The 23,265-nt window shown below is 44.3% G+C and overlaps 1 protein-coding gene across 6 annotated transcripts in view; it reads left to right on the top strand.

Annotated features, from left to right (window-relative positions):
• recql5 (RecQ helicase-like 5) overlaps positions 1-23,265 on the top strand; it is a 120,463-nt gene that overhangs the window by 71,660 nt on the left and 25,538 nt on the right. For 5 of the 6 annotated variants that reach the window (XR_011587294.1, XM_070857452.1, XM_070857453.1 and 2 more), the window contains 4 exons: positions 14,078-14,305; positions 16,381-16,477; positions 16,857-16,893; positions 20,519-20,577. Coding sequence is in view for 5 of the 6 variants with exons in the window: in XM_070857452.1 (XP_070713553.1) it covers positions 14,078-14,305; positions 16,381-16,477; positions 16,857-16,893; positions 20,519-20,577 (421 nt within the window). In the remaining variant the exon portion in view is untranslated. Of the gene's footprint in view, positions 1-14,077; positions 14,306-16,380; positions 16,478-16,856; positions 16,894-20,518; positions 20,578-22,678; positions 22,977-23,265 lie in introns of those variants that run through there. The other variant, XM_070857456.1, reaches the window with a different exon arrangement.

The following is a 23,265-nucleotide window of genomic DNA, read 5'->3' on the forward strand; positions in this document are numbered from 1 at the left end:
GGGGGTACTGAAGTTTCATGTTCAGCCATGAACTCATTGAATGGCGGTGCAGGCTAGAAGGGCTGAATGGCCTGCTCCTGCACCTATTTTCTATGTTTCTATGTAGTGAGAAGATTGTCTACTGTTAGTCAGGCTATTCTGTCAACTTTGCCCAGTCCAAAAATTAAAAGTTATGAAATGCGATCATGTCCGAATGTTAACAGCTAGCATGGTGTCATGGACATCACAGTTGGCCCATCTCCAGCAGACGCTGGGATGTTCAACGGGCAGCATTTGTTTCATGTGGTTGAAAGGACCATGTGTCTGTTGTAACAGACCCATGGCGTGGTCCAGACAATCTGCTATTTTTCTAGTGCTCAGTGGCAAAAGGTGGACTATGTTTCTGCGCTGGATCATCTTGAATGATTAACGTTGGCTCCTTGATACTGAAGTGTTCATCATTTTGTGCCTCATCAATGACCTGCACCAAGATGACTACAGCCTGAGGAATAAATTCAGCAAAGCTGAGTGAAGACTCTGCCCTCGCACTGAGTGAGGAACTCACTTACTCACCAATGTGTGTGTGTATGTCTCTCACTCATTTCCATGCTCTGTCTGACTAGCCTCTGTCTATCATGTGATCTTTCCATCTCCCTTTCTCCTATCTTTGCTCATCTTTCCCTGGGTTGGAGAGACATTAAAATATTTTATTTACTTCAGCACCACAGTTCCTTACTTTCCTACATTATAACAGTGACTACACTTCATTGGGTGTAAAGCACTTTGGGACGTCCTGAGGTTAAGAAAAGCGCTATATAAATGCAAGTTCTTTTTCTTTCTTGCAGATGTACGAAGGCTTAAACAGATTTGAGTTCCTAGCCTTTGACTTTGTTGCATTGTACCTGACTAAACATCAAATCTGAGAACTAATATTGCAGTCTATTACCTGACAAGACCTTTCTATAAGAACATAGAAATAAGAGCAGGAGTAGGCCATTTGTCCCCTCGAGCCTGTTCCGCCATTTAATAAGATCATGGCTGATCTGATCATGGACTCCGCTCCACTTCCCTGCCCGCTCCCCATAACCCTTTACTCCCTTATCGCTCAAAAATCTGTATCTGCCTTAAATATATTCAATGACCCAGCCTCCACAGCTCTCTGGGGCAGAGAATTCCACAGATTTACAACCCTCAGAGAAGAAATTCCTCCTCATCTCAGTTTTAAATGGGCAGCCCCTTGTTCTGGAACTATACCCCCTAGTTCTAGATTCCCTCATGAGTGGAAACATCCTCTCTGCATCTACCTTGTCAAGCCCCCTCATTATCTTGTATGTTTCAATAAGACCACCTCTCATTCTTCTGAACTCTAATGGGTACAGGCCCAACCTGCTCAACCTTTCTTCATAAGTTAACCTCATTGATCTCCAGAAACAATCTAGTGAACCTTCTCTGAACAGCCTCCAATGAAAATATATCCCTCCTTTAAATAAGGAGACCAAAACTGTACTCAGTACTCGAGGTGTGGCCTCACCAATACCCTGTATAATTGTAGCAGGACCTCTCTGCTTTTATACTCCATCCTCCTTGCAATAAAGGCCAACATTCCATTTGCCTTCCTAATTACTTGCTATACCTGCGTACTAACTTTCTGTGTTTCATGCACAAGGTCCCTCTGTATTGCAGCATTTTGTAATTTTTCTCCATTTAAATAATTTGCTTTTGTATTTTTTCTCCCAAAGTGGATAACCTCACATTTTCCACATACTTCATCTGCCAGATTTTTGCCCACTCACTTAGCCTGTCCATATCCCTTTGCAGATGTTTTGTGTCCTCCTCACAACTTGCTTTCCCCACCCATCTTTGTATTATCAGCAAACTTGGCTACATTACCCTTCATCCAAGTCATTAATATAGATTGTAAATAGTTAAGGTCCCAGCGCCAATCCCTGCAGCACCCCACTAGTCATTGTTTGCCAATCGGAAAATGACCCATTTATCCCGACTCTCTGTTTTCTGTTAGTTAGCCAATCCTCTATCCATGCCAATATATTACCCCCAACCCTGTGAGCTTTTATCTTGTGCAGTGAGCTTTTATCTTGTGCAGTAACCTTTTATGTGGCACCTTATCGAATGCTTTCTGGAAATCCAAATATACCACATCCACTGGTTCCCCCTTATCCACCCTGCTTGTTACATCCTCAAAGAACTCCAGCAAATTTATCTCACGTGATTTCTCTTTCATAAAACCGTGCAGATTCTGCTTAATTGAATTATGCTTTTCCAAATAGCCCGCTATTGCTTCCTTAATAATGGACTCCAGCATTTGACAGATGTTAGGCTAACTCGTCTGTAGTTACCTGCTTTCTGTCTGCCTCTTTTTTTTTAAATAGGGGCATTACATTTGCAGTTTTCCAATCCGCTAGGACCTCCCCAGGGAATTTTGGTAGATTACAACCAATGCATCCACTATCTCTGCAGCCACTTCTTTTAAGAGCCTCGGATGCAAGCCATCTGGTCCAGGGTACTTGTCCACCTTTAGTCCCATTATTGTACTGAGCACTACTACTTTAGTGATGGTGATTGTTTTAAGTTTCTCCCACCCTATAGCCCCTTGATTATCCATTATTGGAATGTTTTTAGTGTCTTCTACCGTGAAGACTGACACAAAATATTTGTTCGAAGTCTCTGCCATTTCCATGTTCCCCATTATTAATTCCCCGGTCTCATCCTCCAGGGGACCAACATTTACTTTAGCCACTCTCTTCCTTTTTATATACCTGTAGAAACTCTTACTATCTGTTTTGCTTGACAAATCTTCTGGAATTTTTTGAGGATGTTTCCAGTAGAGTGGACAAGGGAGAACCAGTTGATGTGGTATATTTGGACTTTCAGAAGGCTTTCGACAAGGTCCCACACAAGAGATTAATGTGCAAAGTTAAAGCACATGGGATTGGGGGTAGTGTGCTGACATGGATTGAGAACTGGTTGTCAGACAGGAAGCAAAGAGTAGAAGTAAATGGGTACTTTTCAGAATGGCAGGCAGTGACTAGTGGGGTACCGCAAGGTTCTGTGCTGGGGCCCCAGCTGTTTACATTGTACATTAATGATTTAGACGAGGGGATTAAATGTAGTATCTCCAAATTTACGGATGACACTAAGTTGGGTGGCAGTGTGAGCTGCGAGGAGGATGCTATGAGGCTGCAGAGTGACTTGGATAGGTTAGGTGAGTGGGCAAATGCATGGCAGATGAAGTATAATGTGGATAAATGTGAGGTTATCCACTTTGGTGGTAAAAACAGAGATACAGACTATTATTATCTGAATGGTGACAGATTAGGAAAAGGGGAGGTGCAACGAGACCTGGGTGTCATGGTACATCAGTCATTGAAGGTTGGCATGCAGGTACAGCAGGCGGTTAAGAAAACAAATGGCATGTTGGCCTTCATAGCGAGGGGATTTGAGTACAGGGGCAGGGAGGTGTTGCTACAGTTGTACAGGGCCTTGGTGAGGCCACACCTGGAATATTGTGTTTAGTTTTAGTCTCCTAATCTGAAGGAGGACGTTCTTGCTATTGTGGGAGTGCAGACTGATTCCCGGGATGGCAGGACTGACATGTGAGGAGAGACTAGGCCTGTATACACTGCAATTTAAAAGAATGAGAGGGGATCTCATTAAAAACATATAAAATTCTGATGGGACTGGACAGGTTAGATGCAGGAAGAATGTTCCCGATGTTGGGGGAATCCAAAATCAGGGGTCACAGTCTAAGGATAAGGGGAAGGCCATTTAGGACCGAGATGAGGAGAAACTTCTTCACTCAGAGTTGTTAACCTGTGGAATTCCCTACCGCAGAGTGTTGTTGATGCCAGTTCGTCAGATATATTCAAGAGGGAGTTGGATATGGCCCTTCTGGCTAAAGGGATCAAGGGGTATGTAGAGAAAGCAGGAAAGGGGTACTGAGGGAATGATCAGCCATGATCTTCTTGAATGGTGGTGCAGGTTTGAAGGGCCGAATGACCTACTCCTGCACCTATTTTCTATGTTTCTATGATCTCTTCCTCAAGTCTACCTTGGCCAATTTGATTTGTCCAATCAATATGAAGATTAAAATCACCCATGATTATTGCCGTTCCTTTTTTTTTTTTACACGCCTCCCTTATTTCTTGGTTTATATTCCGTTCAACTGTTAGGGGGCCTATAGACTACATCCACCAGTGACTTTTTCCCCTTATTATTCCATATCGCCACCCAAACTGATTCTACACCTTGATCTTCTAAGCCAATATCATTTCTCACTACTGCACTGATCTCATCCTTTATTAACAGAGCTACCTCCTTTTCCTTTCAGCCTGTCCTTCCAAATTGTCAAATACCCCCTGAATATTCAGTTCCCAGCCTTGGTCACCTTGCAACCACGTCTCTGTAATGGCTATCAGATCATACCCATTTATATCTATTGTGTATAGCTTTCAGGAATTCTGTCACCTACTCACAATTGGCTGGCTCCATTCCCATTGGGGTCGGATATTCCAACAACAAGCCACTCTGGGAATACTGATTGTTATGATGTGTTTTTTGTCTCTAGATGGAAAGAGACCATCCCAATCCAATCCCATCTCAACCAATCCAGATAACCTTATTTATTGTGAAGGGCTAAAATCTATGCCTGCTGGAGGGGTGAAGCGCTCGCTCGCTCTCTTTCTCTCTCTCTTTCTCTCTCTCTCCCTCGCTCGCACCCCTCCCCTCGCCCGCCGCCCCTCCCTCGCTCGCTGCCCCTCGTTCGCTCGCACCTCACCCCCCCTCTGTTGCAACATGAATTCCAGTCTATCCAAACAGCTGGGTAAAGGATTGTTTTGACTGAGAGTCCTCCGCAGTGAGAGTTTAGGGAATCTCAATCCAGTTCCTGGTGAGTATGGTCCCACAGCATTTAAGCTGCGTCTAACTGCTCTCCGTCAGAGAGGCCATAAGGATAGATATGAACTTGCATTTATATAACATTTAAAAGCATCCCAAGGTGCTTCAGAGGTGTGAGAGAAACAATACAGACACTGAGCGAAAGGAGAGATTAGGAAGAGCTTGGTCAACGAGATGTCTTTTAACCAGGGAGATGGAGCGATTTAGAGAGGAAATTACATGAATGGAACCTAGGTGGGTAAAAGCACTGCTGTCAATGTTGCGGTGAAGGGAGGGGGGGACTGTACAAGGGACGAGTTAGAGGATCGAAGAGTTGAACAATTGGTTGTAGGATTGGACGATGTTAGAGATGGGAAGAGATGAGGCTGTGGGCACATTTAAATACAAGGATGAGGCATTGGGGAAATCAAATGCCAATGTCGGTCAACATGAATGGGTGAGCAGGACTTGATATGGGAAGCAAAGTTTTGGATGAGCTGAAGTTTATGGAGGATGGGAGGCTGGCTACAGAAACATTGGAGTAATCAAGTTTGGAGTTGACCAACGCATGGATGAGGGTTTCAGCAGCAGCTGAGCTGAGGCAAGGGCAGAGGCGAGTGATGCTATGGAGATGTCTTTGTGATGGTGAGGAATATGAGGCCAGAAGCTGAGCTCGGGGTCAAACGGGACATTGAGGGTGAGAACAGACTGGGACAGCCTGTAGTAGTGACCACGGAGGGCGATGGAGTCGGTGGCAAGGGTATGGAGGTTGATTGGATGAAGTTATGGCTCATCCAAGAGTGAATATTTGACATGCTGTCTGGCAGCACGGTGGGGGAAGGGGTCCAAGAGGTGGTGGTGAGATAGGGCTGGATGTCATCGGCGTATAGATGGACTCTCAGCTCATGGCATATAAATGAAGAAGAGAAGGGGCCAAGGACGGATCCTTGGTGAACATTGGAGGTGATGGTGTTGGGGTGGGAAAAAACCCAGTACATTCCTATACGTTCTGTGATTTCCTCAACTTCAATTAAATTAAACACAGGCTGATCCTTACAAATTTTTCCTGTAGAAGTTTACCCATAATTTCGCGAAGCATAACTAACGTATAATTTTCTGGATTAACCTTTTTCCTCCTTCTTGAATCGAAGTATAATAATAATTTCTACCCAAAAATTTAAATCGGTACTTACCGATGAATATCATAATGATTATAAAGGAGACAACTTTGAGAATGTCATTCTGCTGCCATTCTCGAATTTTGGTGATTAGCTTGTGGATGAAAGCCTCCAACTCCTGCAAGGTAGTTTGTGAAGACATTCTGGTAGAGAGCTGCAGGAGCGAATCAAAGGGAAATTCTCCTGCACGGAAAGTGTTGAATGGGCCACTGGATAATTATCTGCAATACACATTGATGGTAGGTTGACGTATTGATATTAAAAGGGTTCTGGTTGGTAGTCAGGGAAGGAGCTTGAAAAGTGTATACGGCAGTTGAAGTTCTGGACTTCGCATTCCCAGAGGCGATGAGAATAAAGTGCTGGGAAGGTAAAGCAAGTCCAACAGAATCTGAAATAAAAACAGTAAATGCTGGAAATACTCAGCAGGTCAGGCAGCATCTGTGGAAAGAGAAACAGTTGACGTTTCAGGTCAATGACCCTTCGTCAGAACTGGAAAAAGTTAGTGATGTAACAGGTTTTTAAGCAAGTTTAAAGTAGGAAAGCGAGGTGGGGAGGAATGAACTAAAGGGAAGGTCTGTGATAGAGTGGAAGGCCGAAGAGATTAGAGACAAAAGGGATGATGGTGTGGAGCAAAAGGAGATGGTGATGGGACAAATTAAGAAACAAAAGATGAGTCTAGATAGGGTGTAACTGGAAATGACAGAATCATCAACAGCTGCCATGGGGAAGAGAAAAAATACAGAAAAAATAGGGGAATGGGTTATGGTGTGAAATTGTTGAACTCTATGTTGAGTGCAGAAGGCTGTAAAGTGTCTAAACGAGAGATGAGGTGCTTGTTCCTTGAGCTTGCGTTGAGCTTCATCGGAACAGTGTAGGAGGCAGAGCGATCAGAGTGGGAGTGGAACGGAGAATTAAAGTGAACGCCGACTGGAAGCTCGGGGTAACGCTTACAGACTGAACAAAGGTGTTCTGCAAAGCGGTCATCCAATCTGCAGTTGGTCTCCGTGAGCAGCGAATACAGTATACTAAATTGAAAGAAGTACAAGTAAATTGCTGTTTCACCTGGAAGGAGTGTTTGAGGTCCTGGACAGTGGGAAGGGAGGAGGTAAAAGGGCACGTGTTGCATCTCCTGCGCTTGCACGGGAAGGTGCCGTGGGAAGGGTAGGGGGTGCTGAGTGCGATTTGAGGAGTGGACCAGGGTGTCGGGAAGGGAGCGGTCCCTTCAGAATACTGAAAGGGGAGGGGAAGATGTATTTGGTGGCGGAAATGGCAGAGGATGATCCGTTGAACGTGGAGGCTGGTGGGTGAAAGGTGAGGACAAGGGGAACACTACCGTGATTCTGGAGGGAGAGGAAGGGGTGAGAGCCGAAGTGCGGGAAATAGAACGGACACGATCAAAGGCCATGTCAACCATGGTAGAGGGGAATCCTCAGTTGAGGAAAAAGGAAGACATATCGGAAACACTAGCGTGGAAGGTGGCATCATGGCGATGGAGACGGAGAAACTGGGAGATTGGAATAGAGTCCTTGCAGGATGTGGGGTAGGTGGACGTGCAGTCCAGGTAGCTGTGGGAGTCAGTGGGCCTATCGTGAATGTTTGTCCATAGTGTTACCCCAGAAATGGAGACAGAGAAGTCAGGAAAGGGAAGAGTCGGCGATGGACCATATGAAGGTGAAGGAAGGGTGGAAATTGGAAGCAAAGTGAATGAAATTTTCTAGTTCAGGGCAAGAGCAGGAAACCGCTCCAATACAGTCATCAATGTACTGGAAAAAGAGGTGAGGGAGGGGACTCGAGTAGGACTGAAACAAAGAATGTTACCCATATCCCACGAAAAGGCAGGCATAGCTAGGACCCATGCAGTTCCCATAGCAACACCTTTAATTTGGAGGAAGTGAGTGGAGTTGAAGGAGAAGTTGTTCAATGTGAGCCAGGCGGAGGAGGGTGATGGTGGATGCTCGAGGAAGAAGTGTAGCGCCCTCGGGCCATTCTGGTAGGGCTGGAAGTGTAGAGGGGATGGTGAAAAGGGGATGGTGAAAAGGAGACGGTTGGGGCCGGGAAACTGTTAAAGCGGTGGTGGGTATTGGAAGAGACTGGACAAGGAGAAAAAAATAGTTGAGATAGGAAGAAATCAGTTCCGTGGGGTAAGTACAGGCTGAAGCGATTCAGGCTCAATCTGCAAGCGGGTTAACATTTCCACTGGAGAGTTTTTAGAACAGATAGTCCTGCTGTGTGTTTCCAGCATTTGCTCTTTTTCCTGTGTGTGTTTTACTCTGAACACAGTGTCAGCTGTGGCTCAGTGGGTAGCACTCTTGCCTCTGAGTTAGAAGGTCGTGAGTTCAAGTCCCACTCCAGAGACTTGAGCACGTAATCCAGGCCGACACTTCAATGCAGTACTGAGGAGTGCTGTACTATCGGACGCCTCTTTCGGAAGAGACGTTAAACCGAGGCCCCGTCTGCCGTCTCGAGGACATAAAAGATCCCATGGCACTGTTCGAAGAAGAAGAACAGGAGTTCTCCCCAGTGTCCTGGCCAAATTTTATCCCCAAACCAACATCACAAACAGATTCTCATTGCCATTTTTGGGATCTTGTGCACAAATTGACTGCGTGGTTCCTGCACTAAAACACCGATTACACTTCCAAAGTACTTCATTGGTTGTAAAACGCTTTGGGATGTCTTAAGCTAGTGAAAGGTGTTACATAAATGCAAATCTTTCTTTATAGGTTCTGTATTTGCCTGGCGCACCTCCAGGTTCAGAGTAAGCAAATTATTAAGGATGATTGCAACCTCTCCCACTGTCGTCGTCATCACCTTGCTAATGTTCTCGATGCTAACTGTCCTGAGCAGTTGCCAGCGCAGATGCTAATTGGCACCAGCCCACTGACAGAGCCACAGAAATCTGCTGAGCAGACTTAGAATTCAGAGGGAAACCTCAGCAATGCAGAAAGAATACTGCTGTCCTTCAAAGGGTTAATCGGTGTCTTTATGGCAGTCAATAGATCCTTGGCTCCTGGCCACAGTAATTGTTTTCAGACTTTTCTCTGGGGGGGGCCCCCTGCAAAGATTGACACCCTCTCCTAATGTCAGAAAGACAGTACTGGCCTCCCAAAAGAAAACCATGCGCTATTTTCATTAGTATATGGCAGAGAAGTAAGGTGCTAGTCGGATGCCAAATAAAAAATCAATCAGAAACCTGCTGATCTTGGAGATCCCAGTTTGAACAGGGCTTCATCAGAGCAGCGCGCAGGCCTGTAACTTTCCTGCTGTCACTTTCCGGCAGTATTGCTTGTATTTTACACACTGTTTACTTCTATTGCCTCCATTTGGGGGGAAAAACTCACGATTAAGTTGAATTCTCAACTACATTCCTGGCATCTTTATATCTTCGATATGTTACTAAGAATGTCAGTTACCTTACTCTCTGGAAAAAGCTGCAAGTTTGTAAGCAAGGTCCAGTAAATCTTGGTGAGATAAGCAAAGTGTCCTTATCGTCCGCTCACAGACTTGTTGCACTGAAGTGCCACATTCTCTTCTACTGTGTGGCTCGCACATGCCTCGCCTGGACTACAGTCCAAGCTATTAATGGCAGCTGATGTTCACACTGAGGAAGTGCTCTGTGAGGGAGCTCTTTGAGGTGCAGTTGGGCTCTGGTTAGAGAATATAGAAGCTGTGTTTACTGTAGCTCGGCCCCCAAGTGAAGGACAAAGCCAGCTCTCATCGGCAAAGGAATGCGTTGGTTCAACCTAGTAATACTTGTCCGAATATTAATGGGAATTTCATTGCAGCCAGCACAACAGCACCAAAGTTACACTTGTACAGGCAGTATGAGTAACTGTTTCTCTGCTGTGTTCAGGGTCTGAGGAAGTGGCACTGGAATTAATTGCTTAAATATTTTTAACAGAGAGAAAATATTTGTCTTGGACTTCAGCCGGTGCTGTACAGTTAGCTCCCTATAGCTCAATTACAGCATAGCCAGTTGGAAGGATCATGCCCCCAGTGTTGGATGTGAACCTGGCTTAACTGGATCGTACTCCTGGTACTGCACCTGGAATGAGTACATGGGGACATAGGAACAGGAGGAGGCCATTCAGCCCCTCGAGTCTGTTCTGTTACTCAATTAGATCATGGCTGATCTGTACCTTAACTCTATTTACCCTGCCTTTGCTCCATATCCCTTAATGCCCTTACCCAACAAAATTTAACGATCTCAATCTTTCAACTGGCCCAGCATCCGCAGCCTTCTGGCAGAGCGAATTTCAAATTCCACTACCCTTTGTTTGGAAAAAAGTTGCTTCTTAATTTTGCTCCTGGACAGCCAAGCTCTAATTTTAAGGTATGCCCCCTTGTTCCGGATTCCCCACCAGAGGAAATAGTTTCTGTCTCTACCCTATCAAATTCCTTTTGCGTTTAAACACCTTAATTAGATCAACCTTCTAAACTTAAGGGAATACAAGAAAAGTGTACGCAACCTGGCCTATTTTAACCCTTTCAGCCTCAGTGTTATTCTGGTGAATCTGCACTGCACCTCTTGCAAGGCTGTATATCCTTCCTGAGTTGCGGTGCCCAAGCTTAATTGCAGTACGCTAAACGGGGTTGGATCAAGGTTCTACAACTGAAGCATCATTTCCTCCCCTTTGAATTCCAGCCCCCTTGAGACAAAGGCCAACATTCCATTAGCTTTTTGTACCTGTACACTAGCTTTGTGATTTGTGACGCCTAAGTCCCTTTGCTGTCCACAGTTCCTGATCTCTCTCTATTCAGAAAATACTCTATTTGTCTTTCTCGGATCCTAAGTGGATGACTTTGCACTTCCCCGCATTGAACTCCACCTCACTTAGTCTGTCTATGACCCTTTATAACTTCATCCTCACACCTACACAACTTGTTGTGTCTCCTAACTTAGTGTCACTTGCAAACTTGGATATACAGCTCTCTCTCCCGTAATACAAATCATTAATATGTATGGTGAAAAGCTAAGGCCCCAGAACTGATCCCCAGGGAACACCACTGGTCGCGTCCCACCAATAGAAAATATTTGCTTTATCCCTACTCTCTGTCTCTTGCCTCCCAACCAATTTCAACCCATGTCACAAGGTTACCTCCAATTCCATGTGCTTTTATTTTTTGTTAACAATCTCTTGTGCGGAACCTTGTCAAATGTCTTCTCGTAGTCTGCTTAGGCAACAGCTATAGAATACTCCCTTATCCACCATACTAGTGACCTCCTCCCAAAATTCAACAAGATCAGTCAGATCTGACCTCCTCATCACAAATCCATGCTGACTGTATTTGATTCGTTCATACTTGTCCCAAGTGCTCAGTCATTCTGTCCCTGATAATAGATTCCAGTAACTTGCCCACAACTGATATTATACTGACAGGTCTGTCGTTAAATGGAATCTCCCTCCCTTTCCTTCCTAAATAATGGAGTGACAGTTGAAATGTTCCAATCCAATGGCACAATTTCCAAATCTAGAGAACATTTTGATAATTATGACTAACGCACCTACAATTTCCTCACCTATTTCTCTAATTCCCTGGGGTGGAAACCATCAGCTCCTGGAGATTTGTCTACCTTAAGTCCCTTCATTTTTCCATTACCATGTTTAACTTGTATTAAATGCACTAAGTTCCTTGATGTATTTGTTTCAGTTCTCTTTAAATTTGATATTTTCTCCTCCTCCTCTACTGTGAGAATGGATACCAAGTATTAATTTAACAAGTCTGCCATTTCTTTATTGTTCATTATATTCTGCATCTGTCTTTAATGGGCTCACATTTCACTTTACCACTCTGTTAATTTATTTATAAAAACTTTTGCTGTTAGCTTTAATATCCCTTGCAAGTTTAAAAAAATCTTTTTTCCCTCTCATTACTGCCTTTCTATCCCCTTGTTGCATTTTATAGCTCTCCCAGTCAGCTGGATTTCCACATTTCCATGCCGTTTGCATCATGTATCCGCTCCATCGCCAAGACCGCCTATTTCCACCACGTAACATTGCCCAACTCCAACCCTGCTTCAGCTCATCTGCTGCTGAAACCCTCATTCAGGTCTTTACTAGACCTCACTATTCCAACGCACTCCTGACCAGCCTCTCATCATCTACCCTACATAAACTTGTGCTCATCCAAACTCTGTTGCTCGCATCTTAACTCGCACCAAATCCAGTTCACCAAATCAACCCTGTGCTCGCTGACCTACATTGGCTCCCTGTCTGGCAACGCCTCAATTTTTAAATTCTCATCCTTTTTTTTCAAATCCCTCCATGGCCTTGCCCCTCCCTCTCTCTCATATCCTACAGCCCTCCACAAGCCTTTGAGATTTCTGCACTCCTCCAATTCTGGCCTTTGGCATATCCCCAATTTTAATTGCTCCACCATATTGGTAGTGCTTTCAGCTGCCGAGGCACTAAGCTCTGGAATTCCCTCCCTGAACCTCTCCGCCCCTCTCCTACTTTAAAATGCTTCTTAAAACCTACCTCTTTGACAAAACTTTTGGTCATCTGCTCTGATATCTACTTCCCTGGCTCGGGTGTCAAATGTTGATTAATAACGCTCTTGTGAAGCGCATTGGGAAATTCTGCTACGCTAAAGGTGCTTTATAAATGCAAGTTGTTAATCTCCTGTATCTCTGAGTCTGGTATATCTGGTCAGTAATCTCTTGTACCTGTTTTTCAGCCTGGTATATCTGTGTGGTAATCTCCTGCATCCATGTTTGAGCCTAGTATATTTTCGTCAATTCCTGTGGCTCGTGGTAATATGGAAAAGAACCTCTTGTAAATAAGGACATAAGAAATAGGAACAGGAGTAGGCAATACAACCCCTCGAGCTTGCTCCGCCATTCAACAAGATCATGGCTGATCTGATCATGGACTCCGCTTCACTTCCCTGCCCGCTCCCCATAACCCCTTATCCCCCTTATCAATTAAGAAACTGACTATTTCTGTCTTAAATTTATTCAATGTCCCAGCTTTCATAGCTCTGAGGCAGTGAATTCCACAGATTCACAACCCTCTGAGAGAAGAAATTTCTCCTTGTCTGTTTTAAATGGGCGGCCCCTTATTCTAAGATCATGCCTTCTAGTTTGAGTTTCCCCCATCAGTGGAAACATCCTCTCTGCATCCACCCTGTCAAGCCCCCTCATAATCTTATACGTCTCGATAAGATCACCTCTCATTCGTCTGAATTCCAATGAGTAGAGGCCCAACCTACTCAACCTTTCCTCATAAGTCAACCCCCTCATCCCCGGAATCAACTTAGTAACTAACACTGTGTTAATAAACCTCAATGCAAAGCTGGATGAATATCTGGTTAGGAGTGGGAGTGAGGTTTGAACACATGTCACAGGAATATTATGCCAAGGAAAGTAAATGTGGATATGTCATGCAGGTTATGAGATTAGATAGGTTTCTGGAGATTTGCTTGAGAAAGGTTAAAGGAAAAAAGTCTGCAAAACCAACAGATTAAATAGTTTGGGGTAGAGTCCCTGCTAGAGTGGATTGTTGATGGTCTAAATGCTTTATTATTTCAATGCTTTATTTCCCTATTATACAATGCATAGCAGGGTCTTGCCCTGTGACTCTTGTAGCTTGCATGCCAGATAACTGACGTGTGCGATATCTGGTTCGGGTGACTGGCTCTCTGTGCATTGGGTAATCCAGTGAACCCGAGTGTCAGCCTCGGTGCATTACAAGTCTGAGTCATGCTTTTGTAGGAGACTTCTGCAGGGTGGGGGAGAATCGGAGGAAGGGCTGTTACTGGGTTTTGTTTTTGCACCACTGGGGGAAACATTGCAACAGTCATTGCATAACCTGGGGCATCAGCAGAATGATTTACATTTTCAACCAAAAACGTATTTGGAAAAAAACTACATCGTGTATGTCCTCCATGTTGGTTGCTGTGAACATGGGGTAAATGTCAGTGTTTGTCAGTCGGGCTATGGCTTTGTCATCACAGTATCATGCTACAGGGTGCTGTGTGGCCCTGGTTTTGAAGCTGCAGGGTCTGACTCTGTCATTTTGTATCAGGTGTCGACATGCAGCCATTGCCAAGCATTTTGGAGATGAGGTGCCAAGCTGTAATCGGGCGTGCGATCACTGCAAGAACCCGGAGATTGTGATGAAACAGCTGGATTCCCTTCAGAGACTTGACATCAGCAAGGCCCAGGCATCTGTCGAAAAGCCAATAGCCCAGGGGCCATTTGGGTACATCCCTGATCTGTATGCGGGGGGAAGGAAGGGCTATGGCTTTGAAAGGTAGGTTCATTATGCTAAGATTCACCATCAACATTTGCAAGTGATGTACTGGTGGTGTATGTGTTGCTGACCTATGGATTGAACATTTTAGGAAAAGAGGTGGGGTAACTCGTAAGGAGTTTGAGATGTTGCGAGGCTCATTTGGGAGAGCCATCTGCTGAAAGTGCTCGTTCTGACTGATTACACTGTGGAGCTGCATGACCAAACTCAGACACAATTGGTTTTGATTTATTGCGAAACCCAATTTTTGCTTTGGGTTTCAAATCAATGGATCAAAGAGAAATTCTGCCCAATTCTGGCTGTGTAACTTGGCTTTACACTTAGTTGACAGAAAAACATTCCCTTTGAGAGCTGATGGTCACGACTGGAGAATAAATGCCACCTCCTAACAAGTGCGAGGAATTAAATTGCAGATTTAACAAGCCTGTGGGCTGGAAACAAGTTGTGGAATATAAAGCCAGCTGGTGACTGTACATTCAGTAACATGGCCACCTGCACATTACATCTGATTATTATAAACAGGAATATTTTGAGCCAGGTGCCTGTTCAGTGAGTTCCAAAAATTTGCAGCTTGAACATTTACAACGTATTCGATATTTGGGCAAGTAGGAGAGTATGGTGTTGGATGTATAGAAACCGAGGGGAGTTACATTAACATGCATTCTGCTCAACAGCTTATGAAATCCACAGCCTGAACACGTAAAAATACTATTTAAAGTTAGTTTAACATTATAACGTATCTGTTGGTATGCTCAATGTGCTGGTCAGTGGATCATACATAGTTAACAGTTGGCATGGTAACCAATCGGCATCACATTCACTGCCGCACGCCCCGCTCACCAATATAGTGAGCAAGCTCAGAGTTACAATGCTAAACATGCTAAACAGTACTGTTAATGCTCAGGCTGGTGGAAGAAACAGTTCTAAGTGTTCAAAATTCTGGGGCAGTGGTACGTGGCTATTTAAATGCTGGTATTTAACAAAGTAATTGTGTGGAGCCAAGTCGGTGTGCTGCTCAGAGGCAGCTCTACCACATGAAATGTGCTAACTGGCTTTTGGGTTAAAGGAACAAAAGCAATGGATGCCTGGTGTTTCTCATTCAATTCAGCAGTGGAAGTGCAGTGGTTAATTGTTTCGAAGTGATGGTATAGGTTGATGATGAAATTGTTACGTCCCAGATATACAGACGATGAAGCAAGCTGTATCTCGCCATCCTAATGTACAGCTTGTCTGAGCTGCGTGGGTCTCGGTGTGACGCAAGCTTTTCTTTTCCTTGGCAACACCTTGGTGAAAGACCAACGTTCCAGCGCAGGATAGAAGGAAAATAAATACTTGCATTTATATAATGATTTTCACAACCATTGGATATCCCAAAGCGTTTTACTTTTGAAGCATAGTCATTGTTGTAATGAGAGAAATGCAGCAGCCAATATGTGCACAGCCAGCTCCCACAAACAGCAATCTGATAATGATTAGATAATCTGTTTTTCTTGTGTTGATAGAGAGATAAATATTGGTCAGGACACCGGGGATAACGCCTACTCTTCTTCGAAATAGTGCCATGGGATATTTTATGTCCACCTGAGAGAGCAGACATCAGTTTAACATCTCATCTGAAAGACGACACCTCTGACAGTGCAGCGCTCCCTCAGTACTGCACTGGACTGACAGTGCAGATGCTTGTGCTCAAGTCCCTGGAGTGGGACTTGAACTCACAACCTTCTGACTCAGGCGACAGGGCTGCCCAATGAGCCACAGCTGAGACTGACAACAAGGTGGAAAAGAGACACCAACGTAAATCAGGAAGAAATGATCAGGTGACACCAAGCTTGGGTTTTAAAAGCCTGAAGATTACAGGAGAAAGAAAAGACAGAGTTTCACAGTACCAAATAATTCTGCATATCTTTTTCACCAATTTTGGCAGAACACACCAGCATGGGTTTACAGATAGGCTGTGGGCTGACGCAAACAGTAACATTGTGTGAAATGGCCTATCACAAATTGATGAGACTGGATGGTTTGATATTTGACCAGCTCAATCTGTCCTGTTTTTAGCTGAATCTACTCTCTTTCAGATATGATAATGAAGATGGTGACAGTGACTCAGATGACAGTGAGTTCAGAAAGAAGGAATGGAATGTATTTTTTCAGAAGCAGATGAAGTTGCGGAAGGTAAGGTTGATGCAAGAGTGAACTGATTTAAGATCAGGTGAGCACTTTCACCAATTGGGTGGCTCTTTGTAACAAAGCGTTCAGTTGGTTTTACACGGGATTGGGTAAGGATTAGACTCTGCTGTTCTCCTTTGAACAAACTGCAGCAGTGTTTGTCTGGGCTCTGTGGCTGGGGTGGTTTATAACCAGAAACGCAACACCCAGTCACTGAATGTCTCCATCACGAACTTGTGTCTCAACCCCTTGGCTGAAAAGGGTACGGTCACAGTGGCAAATCTGAAAGGGGAGAGAACGGGTGGCAAGTGGTGCAGTCAGATTCTCTAGTTTCTGTGCTCCTGTGCAAGGTGTCTCCTAATGTCATTCTCTCTATTTCCCATAGAATGGAGAGCCTGTAAAGGATAGCTTTATACCACCAGGTGAGTATGAGAGTTATGTTTAACATTTACATGCAAGTTACCCATGCATGGTCAGCCATTTGAGACTGAGATGAGGAGAAATTTCTTCACTCAGAGGGTGGTGAATCTTTGGAATTCTCTACCCCAGAGGGCTGTGGAGGCTCAGTTGTCGAATATATTCAAGACAGAGATCGCTAGATGTTTGCATATTAAGGGAATCAAGGGATATGGGGATAGTGCAGGAAAGTGGAGTTGAGGTAGAATATCAGCCATGATCTCATTGAATGGCGGAGAAGGCTTGAGGGGCTGTATGGCCTACTCCTGCTCTGAATTCTTATCTTTTTACACTGATGTGTTTCATGTTTTCAATGTGAAAGAAATTCTGGAGCCTTGCTCACCATGTTTGTGGGTCTCACCCTCAGTATTGTGATGCTGCCAGTACAAGGACTGCAGCTAGGCACTGTCACATGAAGCTACCTGTGTGGAAGCTAATATTCTATTCTCTGATATCATGTGACCAGGGAAAAGAATTCCTGAATGCAAAACTCTTCTGAGTTCAATTTTGAGACCATTTGGCCCAACTGGTCCATGCTGGTGTTTATGCTCTACACGAGCCTCCTCCCACCCTACTTCATCTAACTCTATCTGCATACCCTTCTATTCATTTTTCCTCATAGACTTATCTAGCTTCCCCTTAAATGCATCTATGCTATTCGCCTTAATCAACCATGTGTTCAGGTATCATTGCTGTAGAATGGAATATTGATTGATGGGTTGTAACTCTTTGGAATTCTCTGCCCCAGAGAGCTATGGAGGCTGGGTCATCGAATATATTTAAGATGGAGATGAACAGATTTTTGAACGATAAGGGAGTAAGAGGTTATGGGGAGCGGGCAGGGAAGTGGAGCTGAGTCCATGATCAGGTCAGCCATGATCTTATTGAATGGCGGAGCAGGCTTGAGGGGCCAAATGGCCTACTCATGCTCCTATTTCTTATGTTCTTATGCTCTTATTGATCCACATTTTGATCCAGGGTCAGTATCAAAACATTCTCGGCACAGGTTAAATTCACAGAATGATACAGCTCAGAAGGTGGGCATTTGGCCCATCGTGCCTGTGCTGGCTCTTTGAAAGAGCTTTCTAATTAGTCCCTCTCCCCTGCTCTTTCCCATAGCCCTGCAAATTTTTCCCCTCGAGTATTTATCCAGTTCCCTTTGAAAGTTATTACTGAATTTGCTTCCATCATCCTTTCAGTCGTCGCATTCCAGATCACATCATGCTGCATAAATATTTTTTCCTCATGTCCCCTCTGGTTCTTTTGCCAATTACCTCAAATCTGTGTCCTCTGGTTACAGACTCTTCTGCCACTGGAAACAGTTTCTTATTTACTCTATCAAAACCCTTCATGATTTTGGACATCTCTATTAAATCTCCCCTTGACTTTCTCTGCTGTAGGAGATTAACTCCAGCTTCTCCAGTCTCTCCATGAAACTGAAGTCCTGCATCCCTGGAACCATTCTAGTAAATCTCTTACGCAGCCCCTCTAAGGCTTCGTAATGCATAGTAAAGTTCACCCCACATTGCCCCCTTAGCAGTGGTTAGCTGCAGAGTAAAGCTCACTCCACACTGTCCCATCAAGTGTTTCATGTCCGGTATAGTATGAGTTAGATACAGAATAAAGCTCACTCTACACTGCCCCATCAAGTGGTTTCGTGTCCGGTATAGTATGAGTTAGATACAGAATAAAGCTCACTCTACACTGCCCCATCAAGTACCTTAGGTACAGCATCTCCGTCAGAGAGCACACCTAATGCATCAGTGTGACAATATTCCATTCTGCAGCAATACGATCATACAAAAATGACGGCAGTGAAAAGACCAGCTCGTCTATCAAGCGTGCCTCACATTCATGATGCTCCAAACATCATAACTATGTACTTCCACATCCCCCTCCAATCCCTCATGCCTCCCCCCTGCAACAACCATGTAATCTGGGAGAGGCAAAAAGATAATGAAAAAAGCCAGGTCTAATAAGGGGAGGGGGGGAAACTGGAAAATCCCTCTCTGACCCCAGCAGGCGACCAAAACCAGTCCAGGAAATCACATTGACCATGTGTATGTTAACTGTTAATCTACTTTAACCTTTGATACCTCAACATCTAGAAAACAGCAGCAATATAATCTAAACATTTGAGAGGGTAAATGGTCAAAGATACAAGTACATAACTGGAAAAAAGGTAATTTCAGTGAGATAAAAAGGAAACTAGCGCAGATTAATTGGGAAGAAAAACGGGACAAAGAATGGGAAATGTTCAAATAGAAGATGCTTGGGGTAAAAACAAGGCAAACAAAGAATCTGAGTTAAGGAAAAGGGTATGATTGGTTAGGGATGGAAAAGGGAGTCTTGTGGGGATTAAAGGAATGGCAGAGACATAAATGAGTTTGCACAGCAGAGTATGGTAATGGGATTAAATAGTGCAAAGAGAAGGAAACTGCACACTTAGATAGGATAGCTACAGATAAGGAGGTAGTACTGGTAAAACTGGTAGAAATCAGAAGTGAAAAAGGCACAATAAAGAATGTGTTATGCTTTCCCATATTAGTCTTGCTTGATAAACAATATGACTTCTAACTGACCTTGAACATCTGTAAGCTCCCAGGCTCTGTGAAAGCGCTCTCTGCTTTCTCAACCTAACTACTTTTGCAACTTTCCTGTTTCAAAAGCCTTTCCTGTGTGTGTCTGTTTCTGTATTTTATCTCTCGCTGCTCACAGCCAGGAAAGGAAGACCTGTCAGCCTTATTTACATGGATACACTATTTACTTTAAATATTCTTTAAAGCAATATTTAAAGTAACTCTTTTCTGTGGAAAATGGGAAAAGATCTCAAATGTGACAGGAAAATTGATGGGTCAGGAGAAGGAGACTAAATTGATAGCTCTTTCAGAGAGCTGGCACAGGCACGATGGGCTGAATATCTTCCTCCTATACTCATCATAGGCAGTCCCTCGAAACGAGGATGATTTGCTTCCACGCCAAAAAAAGGATGAGTTCACAGGTGTTTCAATGAAGGACCTAATATTCCAGGTCACGAACTACATGTTGAAAGGTGGAAGATGCCTGTGCATGGATTTTTTTAACGTGTGGTGACCATTGCACACCAGCCACCACACGGGCTTGACAGAGCTAGGTCTTGGTCCAGTAGCAAGGGTTAACCAAGACGACAGGAGACCAGCTCTGCTGCACGGACCTAGTGTGCACACATATCGCAGTGTGGGCTGGTCCATGCTGCCCCTGGGCCTTCGCCTCTTGCCCCGAACTCACGGCTCTCCTGGGCCCCGATCACATCCCTCTACAATCTCTTGCTGCTCCTGCTGTACCTGCCCACGCTCCAATCACCGACCTGGATCTTGATGACGTTCCTCTTCGCTGCCGTCGCCCTCCTGCACCAGCTCGCAGTGGTACACCGCTACCCTGCCCATGATCGCCGCTCGCTGCTCCTTTTATGGCCCTGACCTGCCGCTGTACTATATTATACTATACTATAAATATCCAAATCTATGGTTGTGATGTCGAGAGCTCACTGCTCTGTCAGCTGGAGGGCGAGGTGATTGTGAAAGTTAATGCTCTGCTATTTTTCCTGTTAAGATCCTGACTGCTCCCTCCGAGATGCAGCCAACATGAAAATGCCCAAGCTCTCTGTCAAGGTAAGGAGTAGAATTACAGTAAATAGCCTCCTAAGGGGTAAATAATAGAAGATTGAAGTAGTATATGAAATACTAGACATTAATGAATAATATACAGGTTGGACCTCTGTGGTTCTGGACCTGACTGGTGCCGAACCGGAGAATTTTCCAAACCGCGGGAGGTTTGACTGTACCAACCCTACATAAGCATAAGCCTAGCCTAGGCTTATCGGTACCTGTAGAGTGCTGCTCACCGCTCTCCTGGGCTATCTTGTTCAACCAGTCTTGCAGCTTGACTTGCCTCATGTATTTCCTGTACTTTGCCACTCACACAAAACAACAGTTCTGCAAACTAATGTCAAACCACGGATGTTCCGGGACCAGAGTGTCCTAGACCAGAGAGTTCAATCTATATTGAATTATTTTTTGTACCACTGTATATATGGAGGGAAGTACAGTGAGAAAATACTTATCAACTGTTTAAACCGGCAAGCGATGTCCATTGTACAGTGTAGTATGGACTACATAAGACCATAAGAAAATAAGAAATAGGAGCAGGAGTAGGACTTGAGCCTGCTCTGCCATTCAATAAGATCATGGCTAATCATCGACCTCAACTCCACTTTCCTGCCAGATCTCCATATCCCTTGATTTTCCTAGACTCCAAAAATCTATCTATCTCAGCCTTGAGTATATTCAGAGACTCAGCATCCACAGCCCTCTGGGGCAGAGAATTCCGAAGATTCACCACCCTCAGAAGAAATTCCTCCTCAATCTCTGTGTTCAATGGCCTATCCCTTATCCTGAGATTATGCCCCCTAGTTCTACAGCCAGGGACTGTTGGGTACTGGATTAAAACCTTTTGTCATACTAAGCGCACATTTGCAGTCAGAAAGCTGGAGACTCTTTGGATGGTAGCCAAGTGATCTTGCCTAATCATTCCTTACTAGGCGTTACCTCCACACACTGGTCTGTCAGTTTTGCTCACTATTACATGTTGATCTACAACAAGCAGTAATTTGTAAAAAGATTTTCTCACTAGTTATTTGTCATAGCAGCACTGCAAAGGTTATCTGATCTTTGCAGAACGCTGAATGTACAGACTGGCAAGAATGGCTAAGCATTGTTGACCAGAAGTTTTTCCATCCAACTTTTGCTACTTGCTTATCACCGTGTAATTCAAATCTGATTACAAAGTCACCAGCAGAAAGAACAGCAATGAGGGTGATGGGTAAATCCACGAGGGCTCAGTTGGTAAAGGCAGTGTGCAACTGAGCTGTGCAGACCAGATGGTCCCAGGTTTTTATCTGTGGCAGGTGATGAGATAACTGATTTCAGCCATGCTGGCAATATAGTTGCTCCAATTGACTTGAAAGCCCTTGTGCGATGAAGGGTAACCAATCCACTCCTGATCACTATCACATGTTGCTCTATGGCAAGGAATGAGTACTTGGAAGAGTACTACCTCAGGGTTTTCGTTATTTGATATGGCAAAGTTTCTATGCTGAGTTGGCTGATTTCACCCAGGTGGCCTTAAGCTGGGAAGGGGGCAATCAGCCAGGGCTTGTGCTTCTCCTCATTGTCCAGTCACCCCTGTGCGAGTGGGTAGGGATAGGATCCAGCTTGCCTTTGATGTCCTCCGCTCTTACAATTACTTTCTGTGTCACACATAGAGACTAGATGCTTGGGGGAGGTCCTGCAGGGCAACAGCTGTAGAATCACACCCCGAAAGAATTTGCTTTCAGGTGAAAAGGGGGTGAGAAAACTGAGCAAAATGAAAAGGGCCAACTCCTGCATCAGGACTGATGTAAAGCCTTCCTCAGAAGATTTCTTGGTCAAGTACCCAGCTCAGCATCTCCCCAGGATTTATTTTATTGAGAATCTTAGCTGAAAGGCTATGGCCCCATAGGGTAAGGCCCCATCACAATTGGAGAGTAGGAAAGAAGCTGCGGTAAGTCACCTGGTTATTAGGTGACTCGAGGCTTGGGTTTTAAAAGCCTATAGGAGGAAGAGAAAGGGAGGTAAGGGGTTCTGTAATTTTGAGGTCCTGAGAAAGGATGAGGAATGAAATGAGTTTTAATTTCATTAAACAACTTATGTTTATATACTGCCTTTAATGTAGAAAAGCATCCCAAGGTTCATTAGAGGTGTAATCGGAAATAAATGGACGCCGAGCTAAAGGAGAGATATTATGAGGGCTGACCAAAAGCTCCAAGATTAAGGTCCACCACCACTACCTTCTGAATGGAAACTAGGGATGGGCAATAAATGCCAGCAATGCCCATATCCTGTGAATGAATTTTTAAAATACTAGTGTCTGTATCAAGTACTCCTGCATCAGCTAGCTGTAGAGTAAAGTTCCCTCTACTCTGCCACAACAATCTGCCTCAGCTTTAACTTGAGAGCACCTCCAACTGCACCGGTAAGAGTTTTTTCCGTTTTCTGCACCAACCATCCTGTTTCCTCTCGGTGAAATTGATAGTTTAATGTTAATTCGTGCCAAACTAGGGGCTGTGTGTGCTGGCAACCGGATTGAAACTGCCCAACCTTTTCTTGTACAGCCAGCAGAGGAGACTTTTCATCCCATAATATTGGCTTGCATTTGAACCCAGGGTCTCTGCTATAAAGTTACTTTTTTTAGTTGAAGTTACAAGTGTTCAACGGTTAATGTGATTGGTTGGGTTGGTTGTTTTCTTTACCTGGGTGGGA

Source organism: Pristiophorus japonicus, chromosome 16 (assembly GCF_044704955.1).
Source record: "Pristiophorus japonicus isolate sPriJap1 chromosome 16, sPriJap1.hap1, whole genome shotgun sequence".
Taxonomy (NCBI): domain Eukaryota; kingdom Metazoa; phylum Chordata; class Chondrichthyes; family Pristiophoridae; genus Pristiophorus; species Pristiophorus japonicus.